Source organism: Rhineura floridana, chromosome 6, assembly GCF_030035675.1.
Source record: "Rhineura floridana isolate rRhiFlo1 chromosome 6, rRhiFlo1.hap2, whole genome shotgun sequence".
NCBI lineage: Eukaryota > Metazoa > Chordata > Lepidosauria > Squamata > Rhineuridae > Rhineura > Rhineura floridana.
The window spans coordinates 84,400,244-84,415,118 of NC_084485.1; the positions used below are offsets into that span (position 1 = coordinate 84,400,244).

The window sequence follows — 14,875 nt, forward strand, 5'->3', positions numbered from 1 at the left end:
TAATATAAACAATTCGGTGGATATAATCCAGCAACTGGAGAACATACTGCAGCATTCCTAACAGGCAAATATCCTATAATTGTCTGGCTTTTGAACTGAATTTACAGCAATGTTTCCCAATTCCACTTCAATCTTAGCATGAGGAACGTGAAATGCTTATATTCAGGACTTCATATATAAAATGAGAAAATAGACTACTGTGCATACACAGAGTGTTCTTATCTGTAATAACTATTCCCACAGATTTTCCAAGCAGATATGAGCGACACCTAATTTTTTGGATATTATTATTTTTATTTATTTATTGTTTATTGTTACACCGCCTTTTGGCCAAAAGGCTGTCAAAGCGGCTTACAAAAAATAAACACAAATATAAAAATACATCAATTAAAAAAAATACAATTTACAGAAAGCAGCAGTTACAACATCCAATAATAATACATTAACAAATCACAAAGCAGAAATTCACTCCTCTCTCTTCTTGGCCTTCTAAAAAGGGGCCCAGGAGAAAAGATGGGAGACATGCTCATCTCCAAATTAGCAGAGACACATACAAAAGCAAGAAAAGTTTTTCTAAAAGGAACAGAGTAATGGTGGACGAGGGAAATAGCAGTGGAGTCAGTACCGTCCCAGGAAACGTATCTCTCCGGCGAACCTTCCCAGTCTAGGTTCAAGGCATATGCTCCTCCGCGCTCCCGGAACGTCTGATAGTTGAAGAAGCAGGACAAAGGCTTGAGGAGGAGGCTGAAGATGGCCATGCTGGCGCTGAAGCGGGTGGTGTCGGCAGCAAGGAAGGGTAATACAAGCTATTGCTTTTCCTGGGCAAAGGGAGGTCTTACTGGAGCTGCCTCCGGCATATGATCCCGGAGTCGTCCATTGCTGGCCAGCACAGAAATCTCGCCCCATTGACTCCCTGCTGCTGCTGCAAGCCAAGCCTGAGCCAAGCGTGGCTCCCGCACTGCCTTCAAGTCCCCGGCCCTCTAACCTGCCTCCCCCCGGGGTCCACTGTTTCTCTCCCCTGGGCATCGGCGGCTGCTTGCTCTAGCTCTGATAATAGTGTAGGAAGCTTCTTCAGCATCATTACTGAGGAAATTACTATTAAAGTGTTTTTATTTTCTAGCAATACAATATAAAGACACCTCAACTACCTTTGTAAAAACATTATATTAAGCTGTCCTAAACTATAAAACATGCCTCCTCCCTATACCACCTCTGCTTTTGTATTCTTTCACATGAATTGCTCCTTGCTTTCACAGGTTGTCCTCATTTTGTAAACAGTAAAACTTGATTATCAAAACATGTCTTCATTGGCAGAAAGGGCGCAGTTCAGGTGGAAAGATGAGGTGCAGTTTGGCTATCTGGCTGATTTTTTGGAAGTACTAACTTTAGAATTGTGTAGAGGTGGGGCTACTTCATAGACAATTTCCTATCATATAGTGGTGTGGGTTTGGGTGCTTTTCTAATGGACGCTAAAAGGGAAATGTTTTGTACCTTGGAGTACTTTGACGGTTAGTGATGAGGATCTTCTTCCAAGACAGGATTAATAGAGGCTCTAAGATATTTCTTGTTCCATGGTGGGGACAGAGATTTCCATTTAGGATGTTTGATGCTTTTTAAAGCATTGCCCATATGCTTCCCCCCCCCCATGAAGATGTATATATTTTGCCAGGAATTCACTTTGCCAAAAGATGGGAGTAGGGGAGTTTTGAAGCAGAGGCTTGAGGGGGGGAACTCTCATTAGAGTGATGCAAGGAAAAGGTTATGGAGCTTCTAAAATCTAGAGAACATTGGGTGTTCCTTTAATGGGAGAAAGGAGGGAAGCTGATACAGCGTAGCTGCTGCTGAGATTGGCTGAAGAGCTCAGAGATGTCCCTGCCGTGTTCATGCAGGTGTCCAATGGTAAGTGGACTGGCAATGAGTTGAGGTGATGCCAGTGCCATAGTGTTGCAAAGAAGCGCAGGATATTGGGCAGGGGGAAAACATCAAGGTTTCACAAAACAAGCCATGGTATGTTTAATAATCTGTTGGACAACTCATAGTTTGTAGGTAAAGCAAACCATAGTTTACACAAACTATGGCTTAATGTGACATGTGAACCAAGCTACTGACTACCTTAGAGGATGCAGAATTAAAGTGTGAATGCTAACTGATGATCTTAATGCTATTTTTAAATTAAGGTATGTTTGCACAGTAATATAACAAATTAATATCCTCCCACTGCATAAAGAAGGGGCACAATCCAAAGCAATTTTAAGTTCCATTGACTTCAGTAAGAGAGATTTAAGTAAATTTTAAACTTTAGTTGTATTGTACCCAAAATGTTTAGTAAGTGGGTATTTCTCTTTATACAAAATGTGGTCGTTTCATGACAGAGCTGGTTTAAGTCTTGATGTACCTTTTTGAAAATCAAACTCTTCAAGGTCCACTGATGTGTATTAAATTTACAAAACAAGAATGCATTCTCAGGATCTTTGAACAATTAAGGCACAACTAAGCTATGCTAAGTGATTCCCAATGTGCACTCCTGCATAAGAACAGAATTAACAGCTTTGCTGAAACAAGTCAAGTTCAACATCTCAACCTTCTTTTCAGGAATTCTAGTAACCAGCAAGAACTAGGCGATTTACTAGTAATTGATCAGTGGGCCACAGTTGTTTTGCCCATGCCTGATGCACAACAAAAAACTCTTTAAAATGGGTTTATAATGGTGGCTAGTGAAGAATAAGTAATGATTTGAACCCTCTGTGCTCTTTCATAATAGCCACATGTTGAAACGTAATATTGAATTCTCCAAGAATAAACAGACTTAATGCCAAGTATTCTTGTTTAACTTGGAAATATGAGCAATTAATATGTTTTTATAGTAGGAAAATGCCAGTTGGTACACTCTTAAATCTTTTTTTGCCAACAAAGCCGTGGTTTGTCAAGGGAAAAATACAGAGCTGCCTGGTAGCACTGATTAATAGCTGCTTTATGCTGTGTCATTGAGGTTTGCACCTTTAGCAGCTTGAGAAGTCTAGTCCAAAGTGTAACAAGGAAGAAACATTTAGATGTAGTAATTGAACTCTTGTCTACTTGAGTATTGCGCTAAAGGTAGTGAGAGAAGTGAAATTTTAATGTAGCTGAATCTTAAAGAATCTTCTAAGACAAAAGGAAAACTACTTTTTACTGGGCCAGTAGGTAAATTAAATGTAATTTCACAGGTGATGTAAGGCACGGTGGACAACGTTTTTCTGTTGAGGGCCACATTCCCCCAGGGGTAATCTGAACCAGTACTGGACAGAGCCAGAGTCAAAGTGGGTGGATCCAAAACCAAAAATGTGCAGGGGGGGGGGAGCTTTTCTCTCTTCTTTTTTTGCTTTCTCCCATCCCTCCCCCATTTTCCTCATTTGCCACTCGCATGAAATTAGGCCAAGGGCTGCAGGATGCCCACTTGCAGGGGTATGGTGTAGTAGACACACAGTGCCCTCACATTGTGCATTTCTCTATTAAATCAGTATGTGGAAATCTATTTTGCTGTTTGTTTTAATACTTGGAAAAGATCATTGAGTGGGTGGTTGCTGCTGTAGGCTCTGTTGGATGAACTGGCATTCTGGAGTGGTTTCAGTTTGGTTTCATTGTAGGACCTTTCCTTGGTCATCCTTATATATTATATGTTACAGGAGAAACTCATTCTGCCCTTATCCCCCAGAGGCTTTTGATGTTGTGGACCATGGTATCTCTGCCTAGGTTGGGGGTTGAGGGCACTATATTTCAGTGGTCCATCCCTGCATGGAAGGCCAATTGCAGAAGGAGATGGTTGGGTAGTGGCTGCTCGTTCCATCTTGTATCGCATGCTTTTTAGTGTCTTCATGAAAACATTGAATGATATGTGATCAGCCCAACTCTGTGGCTTCTTGCATCAAATTTAGGGGAGGCAGTGGAGATTCTGAATAAGGGTCAGTAATAGAATGCATGAGAACTAAGAAACTGGAGCTTAATGTTGTCAAGATAGTAAATGGCTTGTGTTATCAGGGAAGTGGTGTTCAGTCTGTTCTGTGATCAAGTTTGTGGTTTGGAGGTACTGATAGATCCAGCATTGTCACTGAATGCCCAGTAGCATCCATGGTATTCATTGCCTTTCTTCAGCAGAGGTTGGTGCATCAAGTGCTTTTTCTCTCAGGCATTTGATAGATTGAGATGTTTTGTTTTTAATATGCTGGCAACCCTTCCAGTGGCTGTGTGGGGGTGGTATTGTAATTGTTTTGTTGTTGTTTGTTATGTCTTTATAGTGTGTTTTACTTGTTTTGTTTTAATATTGTGTAAGTTGCTTGGGGACCTTCAGGCATCAAGCGACTAATAAATCTAACAATAACAAAAAAACAATACTTTCAGCCTTTGAACCAGTTTCATTATTTACATATTGGCAACATAATGTTCCCTATTGCCAGCCCCTGTTACCCATCCCTCCCTCCCTCCCTCCCTCCCTCCCTGAAGGAGCCCAGTCTAGCAGCTGTGCTTCATACTAAACACAAATGATCCTCAAAAGTCATACATACAATGCACTGTGGTAGTCCAATTGATAAGTCACCAGGATATGGATAACGATGGGTAGGCTGTCTTTGTCCAGGAAAGGTCAGACTTTAATAACAACAACAACAATATTATTATTTATTAAAGTGCATTACTGAGACCTGGGTGGATGAGCTGGGAGGAGTTGATCTGACACAGCTTTGCCCACCTGGGCACTCGTTACAACACCTGCATAGACTACAGGGGTGGGGAGGAGTTGCTGTGGTCTACAGAACTTGCATCTCTGTCACCAGGAAACCACTCTGTCTTGGAGCTGGCTGTGAGGGCCTGCACCTGGTATCGGGCCAAGGAGACAGTAAACTAAGGTTGCTGCTGGTGCCTGGCATCTTCTCTGACTGAGCTGGCTGAGACCATCTCGGCTGTGATATTGGAAGAGCCCAGAATGATAGTCCTGGGTGATTTCAATGTCCATTTTGAGGCTGCCTCTAGTATTCCTGCTCGGGACTTCAAAGCCTCCATGACGACCATGGGGCTGTCTCAAGTTGTCACCCACCCAACACATAGGGCAGGCACACTCTTGATTTGCATTTTGCTCCAGATGGAGGAAGGGGTGGTCTGGAGATGGGGGGCCGGATGTCACCCCATTGTCATGCTCCGACCACTTTCTGGTGAAGTTTAGACTTATGGCTCCTATTGTCCCCTGCAGGGGTGATGGACATATTAAGATGGTCCGCCCCCAGAGACTGATAGAATTGGCCTGCAACAATTACCGACCAGTCGCAAATACCCCCTTCTTAGGGAAGGTGATTGAGAGGGTTGTGGTGCAGCAATTGCAAGTACTCTTGGATGAAACGGATTATCTTGACCCATTCCAGTCTGGGTTGAGGCCTGGCTATGGGACTGAATCGGCCTTAGTCGCCGTGATGGATGATCTTTATCAGTAGAAGGGAGGGGGAGTGCGACCTTGTTATTCTTACTTGATCTCTCACTGGTTTTTGATACCATTGACCATGGTATCCTTTGAGGCCGACTTGGTGAGATGGGTATCAGAGGCACTCTTTTACAGTGGTTCTGATCCTATCTCCAAGGTCATTTTCAGAGAACATCATTGGGTGATTATCTTTTGGCCCCCTGGTAGTTGTGCTGTGGGATGCTGCAGGGTACCATCTTGTTCCCCATGCTGTTTAACATCTATATGAAGCCCTTGGGAGCAGTCATCAGGAGCTTTGGGGCGAGGTGTCAGCGGTATGCTGACGATACCCAGCTCTATTTCTCTGTGACATCTGAATCGAAAGAGGCTGTTCAAGCCCTGGACCTCTACCTGGACTCGGTGGTGGGCTGGATGAGGGCCAATAAACTGAGACTGAATCATAGCAAGACAGAGACGCTATGGGTTGGTGTTTCCGGAGTTCAGATAATTGGTCAGTTGCCTGGTTTAGATTGGGCCATACTCCCTCTGAAAAATCCGTAGTCTGGGGGTGCTTCTGGATCCGTCTTTGTTGCTAGAGGCCCAGGTGACCGCCATGGCTAGGAGTGCCTTTTACCAGCTTTGGCTGGTAAGACAGCTGTGGCTGTTTCTGGACCAGGATAGCCTGATCACTGTTCTCCATGCACTGGTAATCTCCAGGCTTACTCTAATGGATTCTATGTTGGGCTGTCCTTGAGGTTGCTCCGGAAGCTGCAGCTGGTGCAAAATACTGCGGTGAAACTGTTCACTGGGGTAAGGTATTGCCAACATGTCACCCCACTGCTGAAAGAATTGCACTGGCTGCCCATTTGCTTCCGGGCCAAGTTCAAGGTTCTAGTTTTGGTGTACAAAGCCCTATACAGTTTGAGACCAGGATACCTGAAAAACTGTCTTACCTCTTATATACCCAGTCAATCACTGTGCTCTGCAGGTGAGGGCCTCCTGCAGATACCATCTTATCAGGAGGTCTGTTCTGCACAACATAGGAAATGGACCTTTAGTGTTATGGCACCTACCCTTTGGAATTTCCTCCCCTTAAATATTAGACAGGCTAAAGCTGTGTTAGCTTTTTGGCACCTATTGAAGACCTTCCTCTTTCAACAAGCCTTTTAAGTTGAGATCTTATCCCAGTCTGCATCTGTGTTGGAACTGCTCTTTAATATGTTTTTAAACCTTTTTTTTAAAAAAAAATACATTTTTAACATTTTAAAAAAAAGTGTTTAAAGCTTTTTTAAAAATGTTTTTAAAGTTGTTTTGTTTTAATGTAATTTAAAGTCTGTTTTTATGATGTTTTAAAGTGTTTTAGTGCTTTTGTTTGGTGTCCTGGCCTCCTACTGGGAGGAAGATGTGTAAATGTACTGCCTTCAAGTCGATTCCGACTTAATGGCGACCCTATGAATAGGGTTTTCCTGGTAAGCGGTATTCAGAGGAGGTTTACCATTGCCTTCCTCTGAGGGTGAGAGGCAGTGACTGGCCCAAGGTCATCCAGTGAGCTTCATGGCTGTGTGGGGATTCAAACCCTGGTCTCCCAGGTCGTAGTCCAACACCTTAACCACTACACTACACGGAAGGGCGGGATATTAAATAAATAAATAAGGTTGTCATTTCTGTGTGAATAGATGGAAACCTTTTTTGGCTTGCAAAACAATCTTACTCTTTTGTGTTCTGTTCTGTACAGTCAAAAACAATGCTATGAGTAAGCTGGTACACCAGTAATATGCAGCTTCCAAACTTCTTGAAATGCTTAATTAGCTTGGCTGGCATAGTAATTTCCCTGCTGCAATTCTTACTAATAGCTATGAATATAGCTGTATGAAGTATTGCCAGGTTTTTCTCAAGTGACATTTGAACGAGAGAGATGGATTAATTCAGTTGTCCTTAGTCATAGCACATTGTGAGGCCACGTAGGGAAAGTTTCTAGTGCTTTGTGTCACCTTCTCCATATAGTCTGATATTGAGGACAGATTTTGTGTGTCACTGCATTTCAGAGAAAGATAATTGGAGATCTAGGATTCTCCTGTTTTTAGTTTTTTATAAGACTTGAGGGAACTTCAGGGTTTTTGTGATCAATATAAGAAGCTACAACATTCCTACCTACCCAAATCCAGCAAGCCCTGAGCAAACAAGGTTTGAATAGATAAAGTCATACTGCTTCCCAGTGAGGACAATAGCAGCCTTGGTTCAGTCCTCCAAGTACTGATGGGTGTGGCTGGTTTCACTTCAGATTGAGCTTTTAAAATATAATGGAAGCCTCCTTTTTTGAAGGGTGGTGGAGGGTGCCTCAACTAAGTGGCTTTCATTGAGCACAAGGTGCCCCACGAGTCTTCTTACCTTTATACTGTTGCAAGATGCAACTTCCAGCCAGAATATGGAAATCAGGATTAAGGGCTGTAGATAGAGTAAAGCATATTTCGCATCCTCTTCAGATAGGATTGGCACAGACTCTTGTTTGAAACCCTAGAGAGCTGCTGCCAGCCCAGTTTGTGTGCCACGGTAACCATAGTTATTCTGCATGCTACTTGCTGAACTGTTTGTCTGCACTCTGGTAGTATGTGGAGGAAATCTTGTGTGGGTAGGTAGGAATGTTGTTGCTTTTTATATTGGCTGCGAAACCCCTGTAGTTTCTCAGTCTTTAAAAAACTTAAGAACAGGACAACAAATCATGGTCCCTGGGTTGGATGCAACATTGAGCTACAGATCATTGTTTGTTTCTTTCACATGCTATTAGGGAAGGAGCAAAACTGACCCCTAAGGTGTGTTCTTCGCAAACTATTTACTGTGGTTTACTGTGGCATGTGAGTGACGCGACACCAGTATAAGCAGTACTGACTCAATGGAGCAATATACCCAACTCAGCAGGCACTCTGCTTAATAAAGCTGTATGAGATGTTAGAATTACTCTGAATACATAAGTTTCCCCAATGATTAAAAAGCAGTGAAATTGTTATTTCTGTAGTAATTTTTTACTATGAATAGCTCTGGTTTCAGAACACTATTAATCTTTGTGTATCATACTGTATTGCAAGATTGTCAGGTAGGATAATGATACCATCTAGTGGTGCAATATTATATTTACAAAATATAAAAGTAAAGTTGATCTGAGATATAAACATTTAAAAATTGATTTCTGTATTTTTTTCAAATTTACGTTCAGTATCTTACCGAATATAGCACAATACACGTATCAGCACTGTCTGTTCAATGCAATTTTTTAAGATTTATATGAACTATATAGATTTTCATTGCTTAATATGCACTAATTGCTGAGTTTAAAATAGTTTTTTAAAAAGTAATGAATGCAGTGCTGGCATACCAGACCAGCTATCTTCTAAGAGCGAATGTGGATGCTTATCAGACGTTTGGACTTGGGAATTTTGTGTATTGACACTAGTAACTTCCCTCCCCTCTTTGCACATTACAAGAGCTTCACAGATTACCTCTATTCTTAAGTAGCCCCTGCTTCTTGTACAATCCAAATTGTAACTTGGTTGGCTGTAGACATGTGAGAAGATGCTAGCCCTGGCATTCTCATAATACAGTTGCATGGTCATTGAAGCAGGCTTTGCAGATCTGACATTTGAATAATGCCCTGTTTAGATGACTTCTTGCTAATCATCTATCCTCGTCAGCTTATTTGATTTGCTGTTTGTTTTTTCCCCACAGAAGGAACTCAGTCTCCCTAGAAGAGGAAGTTTGTAAGTACAACTTTTTCTGTCTTGTCTTAATACCCACTCAGCCTATCACCTATATTTTTTGGTCTTTTATATGTTTTGTAGGAACTGAGAGTGGAGCACATAGAAACCTATGACCACTGTTACATAAAGAGGATAAATGACTATTGTTTCACATTACCAAACTCCACAAATATATATGATACTGTGGAATTAGACATGTGGAGGCATTCCAATAGGAAGCAAAGCAGACTGCTAAAATGATAGAGTTGAAAATTAAATGTACTTTACCTTTTTATGCGCTTTGTGTCTTCATAATTTTAGTAATATAGGCATTTCATGTGGATTCACAATCTAAGGATTACCAGCCAATATGGTTGGTCGGTAGTAAAATAAAACTGTTTCCAGTTGGATTTATGAGAAGTGAGTTTTCTACCTAATCTCAGACTGAAAATGAAAAACAGTAGTATAATTGAGAACCATGATCTGAATATCATTTTATCTTTTTAAGAAACTGCCTTTGATTTCTAATACAGAAAGAAATATCAGAAATTTTCAGTGTGGTGCTGCATGCATCTATGTCTGGTATATCTCTTTCCCCTGCATAGAGGCTCTACCCACTGCAACATCTGGGTTGCCAGCTTTACTCCCTAATGCTAAAACTGGGCTCCTCCGAGGAGGAAGGGTGGGATATAAATCTAATAAATAAATAAACAAACACAGAAACTTCCAATACGTTGCCCTGTTTATGTAGTCTGTTTGGCTGTTGTGTGCCCTAACATCAATTTCCCTATGCCACTTTGTAAGATTCGGAATCTTCCTTATTTCTGTTAGCAACTCCAATTCCATTGCTTTGTCACCTGTAAGAATATTGGTCTCCTAGTCGACTATTTCATTTCTTTCAGTCTGACCTATTATCAGATGGATGCACACTGAATGAATGTGGTCACATGCCACTGTAGTGGATGTCTTGAAGAAAAACTGCTTTAGGCACAAACCCAGAGGCATGAAACATTTAAAGAAACCTAAATTCACCTTGATTCTAATAAGAAGCTCTTATTAAATCTACCTTTGAGTTGACTTGTTAAGCGGAATTGATCTACGTATATTTCCTTCATTAAATTGGTGTGTCCTTATATCACCACAATTTTATTACCATAATTCCCTCTAAAAGCTCAACTACCTGACTCGGTTCACTATTAGAAGGGAACAAGTGAGATCTCAAATGAAATGTTGCAGTATATTGTCACACCTGAACAGGCGTTCAAGGTGCCAGCCAGCCAAATGCCTTCCTCTAGGATGGATACTGTATCATAGACCCAAGCAAGCTAATTCATTATCTTGTTTGCCCTTAGTTTTATGTTTCCTTTTCCAACTTTCTGTAATTCTTGGTGTCCGCTGAGTACTGTTAATTCTCATTGGGCTGTTTTTCAGGGTGGGAAATGTCCCCTTGATTTTTTAAAAAGGGTTTTCATACTTTTGTGAACCTTGGAGTTTCCCTGAACATTCTCATATCTCTCTCTTGTTTCTCTGTGGCTCTGTTTTGGTTCCATTTCTGTTGGCATGGGGCATTCAAAGGGTCTGATGGTATAAATAACAAAAAGCTTTGGGGGACAGAGCTTTTGACTTCTCAACCCAATGCCTTTCTCCTATCTCTTTGCTCTTGATAGAGGTATTGGGTATTGCCCTCTTCTGCATTCCTGAAGAATGAGTTAAGATTGAAGTTGTGGGGATAGGAAGTGTTGACACTTCATGTTTCTTTGCTTTCCTGTCAAAGATAAAGTTCTAAGGGTTGCAGTGGGAGGGCCAGCAGTGGGGGGCAGGGAGCAAAGTAGAGGCAGCTTTCTGAAAGTCTGTCTGTCTGTCTCTCTCTCTGTGTGTCTGTGTGTCTGTCTCTCTCTCTCTCTCATCTCTCGCCCTTCCTCCCAGCAGAAGCCTAGGGCGGCAAACAAAAGCACTTAAACATTTTAAATAATAAAAACAGACTTTAAAATACATTAAAACAAAACAACTTTAAAAACATTTTTAAAAGCTTTGAAGAGATCTTAAAAAAGGTTAAAAAACATTCATTGGCAATCACTTATGGCCGAGTAAGATTGTCTTCTAAGATAAGGTCTTTAACAATGGGTCCATAAGTGACTGTGGAGGCCAATTCTGGATCTCCACAGCCTCCCACAGTGAGGACATAGGTTTCCAGATGGAAGATTATCACAATGAGGATTTGTTTGACGTGTCTTCTGCTTAGTTCGTTTGTCCCATTCGCCCTGTATTCATGCTTCTTCAAAGTCCATAGTACCTTTGATAATAGCTGACCTCCATTTGGGGCTTTCATGGGCCAAGACTTCCCAGTTCTCGATGCTCATGTTACATTTTTTTAGATTTGCTTTAAGAACATCTTTAAATCTCTTTTGCTGCCAACCGATACTTTGTTTTCTATTCTTATTGGGAGTAAAATAGCTGCTTTGGAAGACAGTGATCAGGCATTCAAACAACATGGCCAGTCCAGCGAAGTTGATGTTGGAGGATCATTGTTTCAACACTGGTGGTCTTTGCTTCTTCCAAAACGCTAACATTAGTCCATCTGTCTTCCCAAGTAATTTGCAGAATTTTCCGGAGGCAGCATTGGTGGACTCTTTCAAGAAGTTGGGAATGGTGTTTATAAATGGTCCATGTTTCACAGGCATACAGTAAGGTCGGTAGTACAATGGCTTTGTAAATAAGCATTTTGGTCTCCCTACGAATATCCCGATCCTCGAACACTCTACGCTCCATTTGGGAGAATGCAGCACTTGCAGAGCTCAGACGATGTTAAATTTCAGCATCAATGTCAGCTTTTACAGAGAGATGGCTGCCAAGCTAGGGGAAGTGATTAACATTCTCCAACGTCACACCATTAAGCTGGATTGATGGTGCTACAGAGGGACTAGTTTGCACCTGTTGATGAAGCACTTTGGTTTTTTTTAATATTAAGTGAGAGCCCAAGCTTTCCATATGCTTCTGCGAAGACATTTAGGATAGTTTGAAGATCTTCCTCTGAATGTGCGGAGACTACATTATCATCGGCATATTAAAGTAACATTACCTTACTTTTTGCTTTCAGCCTACTGAGATTAAAAAGCTTTCCATCTGTTCGATATATGATTTCCACACCAGTAGGAAGTTTCCCCTCAATAAGGTGTAGAATCATAGCAATGAAGATAGCAAATAAGGTAGGAGCAATGACACATCCCTGTTTTACGCCTGATTCAACTCTGAATGGATTGGTTTTTTTAAAAAAAAATGTTTTTTAAAACAGGTTTAAAAACATATTAAAAAGCAATTCCAACACAGAAGCAGACTGTAGGAAAGGAAATATATACAGCTCCTTTTGAAGTATGTAAAGGGAGACTTTCAACTGAATGAACATCCCCTGATGATGAACTGGGTTAACTTGAAATGTGGAATGGTGGTGTAATAAAACTATTACATCTACTTAAATTAATTTCTGCTACCTTTCTGCTTGTGGTGCCACCCTCTTTGTGATCAGGGGCTTGTCACTTATTCCATTTTACTGCTATTTCATTCCTTCTTTCTCTTCCTTGCCAGTGCCTGATCTTGCCTCATTATTGTATGCCTGACGTGGAATGTAAGCCCTCTAGACGAGGATCCTGTCACATTTGGAGTACCTAGCATACTGATGCTAATTTTTTAATAGCATATAAATTTTCTGTTCAGATTTGTTAATTATATTAAAATACAGAGTAACTGCTTTGTTCGTTAGCATGTTAAGATTCTGTCTGTGTGTTGCAATGAAATGTTCATTTTCCAAAGTGCTAAAGCATAGTACAGATTAATATGTTAAATTATCTTTTTTTTTCTCTTATGGTGGCTAAGTAGATTGTGAAATTACTTTTTTTCAGTGCAGATGAAATTGTTGTGGCAATATTTTTGTTAAAATTACAAAACCTATTTGGGTGATTATAGGTGTACTGACTTTATGCCTTCATGCTTTCTCATTGTTTAAGTGTGTGTGTGTCTATTCTTTGGCAGGGTTTTTTTGGTAAATTATTTCTCATCTTAAGAGCCTGCTTATATTAACGTATAGGATCATCCTTTAGTAGTAGTCACAGTGCTGTGGTCTTCATAGTACTTCATAGTAGCATCAGCTACACTTCTCAAATGAGAGATAATGTAACAGTTGCATTTTATATGGACTATTTCTGTCTCTCTGTGTGTTGGTATGTGTAGCTGTGGCTATTAGGTTGTGAACAGAGCTTGGAAGATTACTTTTAAAAAGTAATAAATCACAGTTACAATTACTTGGCTCAAAAAAGTAGTAATTACCGTTACAATTGCAATTGCTCTGAAAGTAACTGATTACTTTACTTTTTCTCAAAAGTAATCACTACAATTACATTTCAGTTACTTTTTAAAAAAACTTCTACAAGGTGCTGGCCTTGGCTGCTGCACATCTAAGAAGCCTAAAACAATATTAAAAATAAACACACACACACACAGGGGGTAGTAGAACAATCTTTTTATCCATAAGATTAACATAACGGCATAACAGAATCTCACATCCCCCCAAGCAATGATGATACCCCAACACTTGAAATCAAATTTTACACTTGAAATGCTTTTATAATACGTTTCTGTTGTGTCTCAAAAGAACAAGATGCTCAAAGAGCACGTCAGACAAGGAATGTCTTTTTACAGTCATTACGTTGCCACCAGTACTGAACAGGCATTCTACTACATCCAGGATCTCGCAGATAGGCAAAAACTCCACCTCAGCCTCCTCCTGGTCATCACCATCATCATCATTTGCACTGGTGCCTGCAGCTTCTACTGGTTCTTTGGCCATGAAAACTCTGAACACTTTCACAAAGTTGGAGCCATTGTCTGTAGTAGTGCACATAACCTTGTTGTGAATCCTGTACTGCACGTGCACATCATGCAGTTCTTTTGCAAGGACATCGTATGTATGGCGCCCCTTCAGACGCTTACAAGCCAAGGCCCTGACCTCACATTTCAGTGTAGTTGGGTTGATCCAGTGGGCTGTTACCCCAAAATAACTCTTCTTGCCATTGGTCCAACAATCTGCAGTGGTTGCTATATATGCCACAGCACCCATTCGGTTTGCAAGAGTTTCTTTCATGTGGCATTAAATAATGGATGCAAACTAAATAGTTAAATAAAATCCAAAAGTTCACAGATATTTATATATAAATATTGATTTTTATATTTGTAGTTTGTATTCTTCTAAGCCACTTTGGACAGGCTTTGCCCATAAAAGTGGCCTATAAATATTTAGAACAAATAAATAATAATTTTCTAAGGTGGAACATTCAGCCCTGTGGAACCCCACCACCACCTGAAATGATGCAACAGGTTTATCAATGGGCTCCTACTGGGAGAAAGGGCGGGATATAAATCTAATAAGTAAATAATAAATAAATAAAAATCACTTTAGTGAGAACTAGGCCTTCACTGGGGAACCTGTGGCCTTTCAGAGACTGCTGGATGACAGCCCCATATTCCCTGACCATTGGCCATGCTGCTAGGGGTGATAGGAAATGGAGTCCATCAACATCACGAGGGCAGCAGATTCTCCACCTGTGACTTAAATCAGCCTTTCCCAACCTGGTGTCCTCCAGATGTTTGGAATTTGGACTACAACTCCCATCAGCCTGAACCAGCACAGAGGAAAAGCACAAGTCATGGTTATTACATTAAAGAACCCCAT

General features: G+C 40.8%; 1 protein-coding gene across 5 annotated transcripts in view; it reads left to right on the forward strand.

The window, feature by feature from the left end:
* Positions 1-14,875, forward strand: part of MAST2 (microtubule associated serine/threonine kinase 2) — a 284,336-nt gene that overhangs the window by 77,138 nt on the left and 192,323 nt on the right. For all 5 annotated transcript variants that reach the window (XR_009763527.1, XM_061632847.1, XM_061632851.1 and 2 more), the window contains exon 4: positions 9,143-9,174. Coding sequence is in view for 4 of the 5 variants with exons in the window: in XM_061632847.1 (XP_061488831.1) it covers positions 9,143-9,174 (32 nt within the window). In the remaining variant the exon portion in view is untranslated. The remainder of the gene's footprint in view (positions 1-9,142; positions 9,175-14,875) is intronic.